This window comes from Gossypium arboreum, chromosome 9 (genome assembly GCF_025698485.1).
Source record: "Gossypium arboreum isolate Shixiya-1 chromosome 9, ASM2569848v2, whole genome shotgun sequence".
Taxonomy (NCBI): domain Eukaryota; kingdom Viridiplantae; phylum Streptophyta; class Magnoliopsida; order Malvales; family Malvaceae; genus Gossypium; species Gossypium arboreum.
This window is the reverse complement of record NC_069078.1, coordinates 73,149,562-73,153,271: the sequence shown is the minus strand read 5'-3', so window position 1 is coordinate 73,153,271 and position 3,710 is coordinate 73,149,562. Positions and strand designations below refer to the sequence as shown.

General features: G+C 35.7%; 1 protein-coding gene across 1 annotated transcript; it reads left to right on the top strand.

Moving 5' to 3' along the window:
• Positions 1-1,141: 1,141 nt before the first annotated feature.
• On the top strand, positions 1,142-3,063 carry LOC108456335 (phospholipase A1-Igamma3, chloroplastic). The gene has a single exon (XM_017754931.2). It carries the CDS (start codon positions 1,443-1,445, stop codon positions 2,955-2,957), a length of 1,515 nt encoding a protein of 504 aa, XP_017610420.1. The 5' UTR covers positions 1,142-1,442; the 3' UTR covers positions 2,958-3,063.
• Positions 3,064-3,710: the final 647 nt, after the last annotated feature.

Below are 3,710 nucleotides of genomic sequence, written 5' to 3'. Positions count from 1 at the left end.
TTGAACTTGTGACCGCATAACGACTGTCAATTGGTCCCCAATTATAGTCAATCCCGTGACCGCATCATGGCAGCCGACTGGGACCTCTACTTAGACTTCGACCGGTGACCGTATCAAGCACTGTCACCCTGAAACCCGACTTCTACAGGATGAGTTTCTGAGGTAATGATCCTATCTTGGCATAACATATGAAATGTATGTGTTTTGAAATGAGTTATCGCATTCCCGACCTCTCAAATCTACTTATAAACTTTCGCCCTAACCCTAACCCTAACAAAATTAAAAAAAAAAGCCAAAGAGAAAGAGTGAAGTTGGATGCGCTTTGTACACAATTAACAAAAAAGTGCGTCTAACTAGATACGTTTTCTTACCACCTTTACAGAAAATGTGAAAGTTTGTCTAGCTCTTATTAAAAAAGTACATATACACCTAAATTAACCCTAAAACTGATTCTAGTTAATTATAGAAATGAGGGAACAAAAGAGGCTTGTGGGGTTTGGCAGTGGGTGCGATTGTTCCCACCATGATAAACCTTTTCAATTTTAACGCAACAATGAGTATTACAATTTGGGGCTATATGGAAAAGTGGAAAGGACATCTACACTGCCACTAAGGTGACTTCTTCTTCCATGTTATTATGGTTTTCTAATAATTATAAAACTTTTCTATTCAATTATAAAAATATAATATCATTTTTAGTATTAAATAAATAATAAAATATTAAGTATGGTAGTTATTTATTTCATCTCTTAATTCACTCCCAAAACTAGAATATATTTTATAACAAGTCTTATCTAAAAGAACCTAAAATACTTATGAATATGATGTCTTTATATTAAAATATTATTATCTGATAAGGCTTTGGCATTGGGTTCACAGCTTCCTTTTACCTGTCTGTCTAAACATATGGAATACATGATATATAAAACCTTAGCATTAACGCTCTATCCTTGAGAATCAGCCCCATCTGTCTAGTGTGAAGAACATGAAATTTTATTTATTTGCGCGGCTAAACATCAATTAACATTTCTCTTTAATAAGAAGCGCCATACTGGTAGTGGTAAGTGCATGTTGGGTGGAGACTGGTGGCATGCTTTAGCTAGTGGAATCGTACATCGATTTCACATCAAACACGATTTTAATTCTTCTCTTTTTAAGATTTGTATTGCCTATATACTATAGTCATCCCTTGTCTTCTACTTGAAAGTTGAGATTTTTCATCACCAATAATTTTCCTAGACAGCCGCCCAAGGCTACATAAATATCGTTGAACACATTCTTTTCTCCTTTAGACATGTCACCCTCTACGGCCCCCGCCCTGGCACACAAAATACTCATACATCAACCCCCTTTTCTCTTCCAGAGTCTCCCAACTGAACATATTCCACCACTTTTGGTAGCACTCATATAATTTTCACCCCAAAAGAGAAGAATCTAGTCTCATGGCTTCCCTGCATCTCCTCTCTCTAAACCACCCCAAATTCACCCTACATGCTGCTTCTTTTCAGTTAGGTCCCTTAAAAAAAAACAAGTTGAATCAGAAAAGCAACAATCTTAACTTCCAAAAGAGCATCAAATGTTCAACATCCTTGTCAAGTTTAAGCCCAGAGGTAGAGGAGGAATGTTTGGCTTTAGAAGAAGAGGACGAGCAGCCACTTTCCGAAATCTGGAAGGAAATTCAAGGGTGCCACGACTGGGATGGGCTGCTGGACCCCATGAACTCCCATCTCCGCCGCGAAATCATCCGCTACGGTGAATTTGCTCAAGCATGCTACGACTCTTTCGACTTCGATCCTCACTCCAAGTACTGCGGTTCATGCAAATATCAAGGAGCCCGTTTCTTCGAAAAGCTTGGGATGGCCGACTGTGGCTACCAAATCAGCAGGTACCTCTACGCCACCTCCGACATTAACCTCCCAAACTTCTACCAGAAATCAAAGCTAAGCAGTGTGTGGAGCACCCATGCAAACTGGATGGGCTACGTCGCCGTATGCACCGATGAAGACGAGATCAAACGGTTAGGAAGACGCGATATTGTTGTTTCTTGGAGAGGAACTGTTACGTATCTTGAATGGGTTTATGATCTGAAGGACATCCTACACTCACCAAATTTCACCAACGACCCTTCCATTAAAATGGAGTTAGGGTTTTATGACTTGTACACCAAGAAAGAGGACACTTGCAACTTTTGCTCCTTCTCGGCTCGTGAACAAGTGTTAGCTGAAATTAAAAGGCTTCTCGACTACTACGATGGTGAAGAGATTAGTATTACAATTACAGGGCATAGTCTTGGGGCAGCTTTGGCTATAATAACAGCTTATGATATTGCAGAGTTGGGAGTTAACATTGTAAATGATGGAAGGGTTACCCCTAAAATACCGATTACAGTGTACTCTTTTGGTGGCCCTCGAGTGGGCAATCTTAAGTTCAAGGAAAGGTGTGAAGAGCTAGGAGTTAAGGTACTTAGAGTGATAAATATTCACGATAAAGTACCGACAGTTCCGGGGATTTTCGCCAATGAAAAGCTTCAATTTCAAAAGTATTTGGAAGAGACGGTGTCTTTTCCATGGAGTTACGCACATGTCGGTGTTGAACTGACATTGGATCACACCCATAGCCCGTTTCTGAAACCCGCAGGCGACCTCGGTTGCGCACACAATCTCGAGGCTCATTTACACTTACTTGACGGATACCATGGAAAAGGGCGACGGTTCTGCTTGTCTAACAAGAGGGACATTGCGCTTGTTAACAAGGACAGCAACTTCTTGAAGAAAGAGTACGGGGTGCCACCGCACTGGCGCCAGGACGAGAACAAAGGGATGGTAAAAAACAACGACGGGCGTTGGGTTTTGCCGGAGCGGCCGAGAGTGGAGGCTCATCCACATGACATCTCCCACCACCTTAACAAAATACTAAAGATTGCTACCGGTTCTTCTCAACTCAAACAAGCACAATAATAAAGTTATGTTAACTAGTAATTAAATACCTAATTACCTTTCTCACTGTTAGTTGTTTTTCGTTTTTCTTTCTTTCTATAACTAATTTTTAATATTATATGCATTACACCTAATTTTACGTATTTAATTTATTGTAAAGTAATACTAAACATAATTAAAATTTATTAATTTATTTAAGAATTCAAATGCTAAAATAATAAATTTAAAATCACATTTTAATGTACAATCATATAATTAATAGAAAACAACATTTTCGTAATAATAATTAATCTATGCTATCATCATTCAATTAATGTAGTGCTAATAAAAAATTTCAATCATTACTAATCTATTTTATGGTGTAAATTTCAAATTTTTTCTTACTTAATAGTTCGTACATAATATATAATTAATATATTTATAATAGATTAGATTATACAAATTTATTGTTTATAAAACTTTTTACATAAAATATGAAGTCGCATATTATGTACATAATTAAATTTTGTTTTTTTAAATTAACAAAAGTAATTTTATTTTTGTTAATATAAACATAATATAAAGTAATTTTTATCTAATTTAATAAAAAACTATTATTTATTATATAAATCATTGAATAAGAGTTTTTTAATAGAATCATAATTCTTATTTTTAAGTATTTTTTATCAAGTAAATTTATTTAACCAAATATTTTAGTAAAATTAACATTATTATTTATAAATTTGATAAATATTATAAATAATAAAAATTTAAAATGGTAAATTCAGTAATATA

Excerpts from the sequence above, each read along its gene's own strand:
- LOC108456335 (XM_017754931.2), top strand. The coding sequence starts at position 1,443 with ATGGCTTCCCTGCATCTCCTCTCTCTAAACCACCCCAAATTCACCCTA.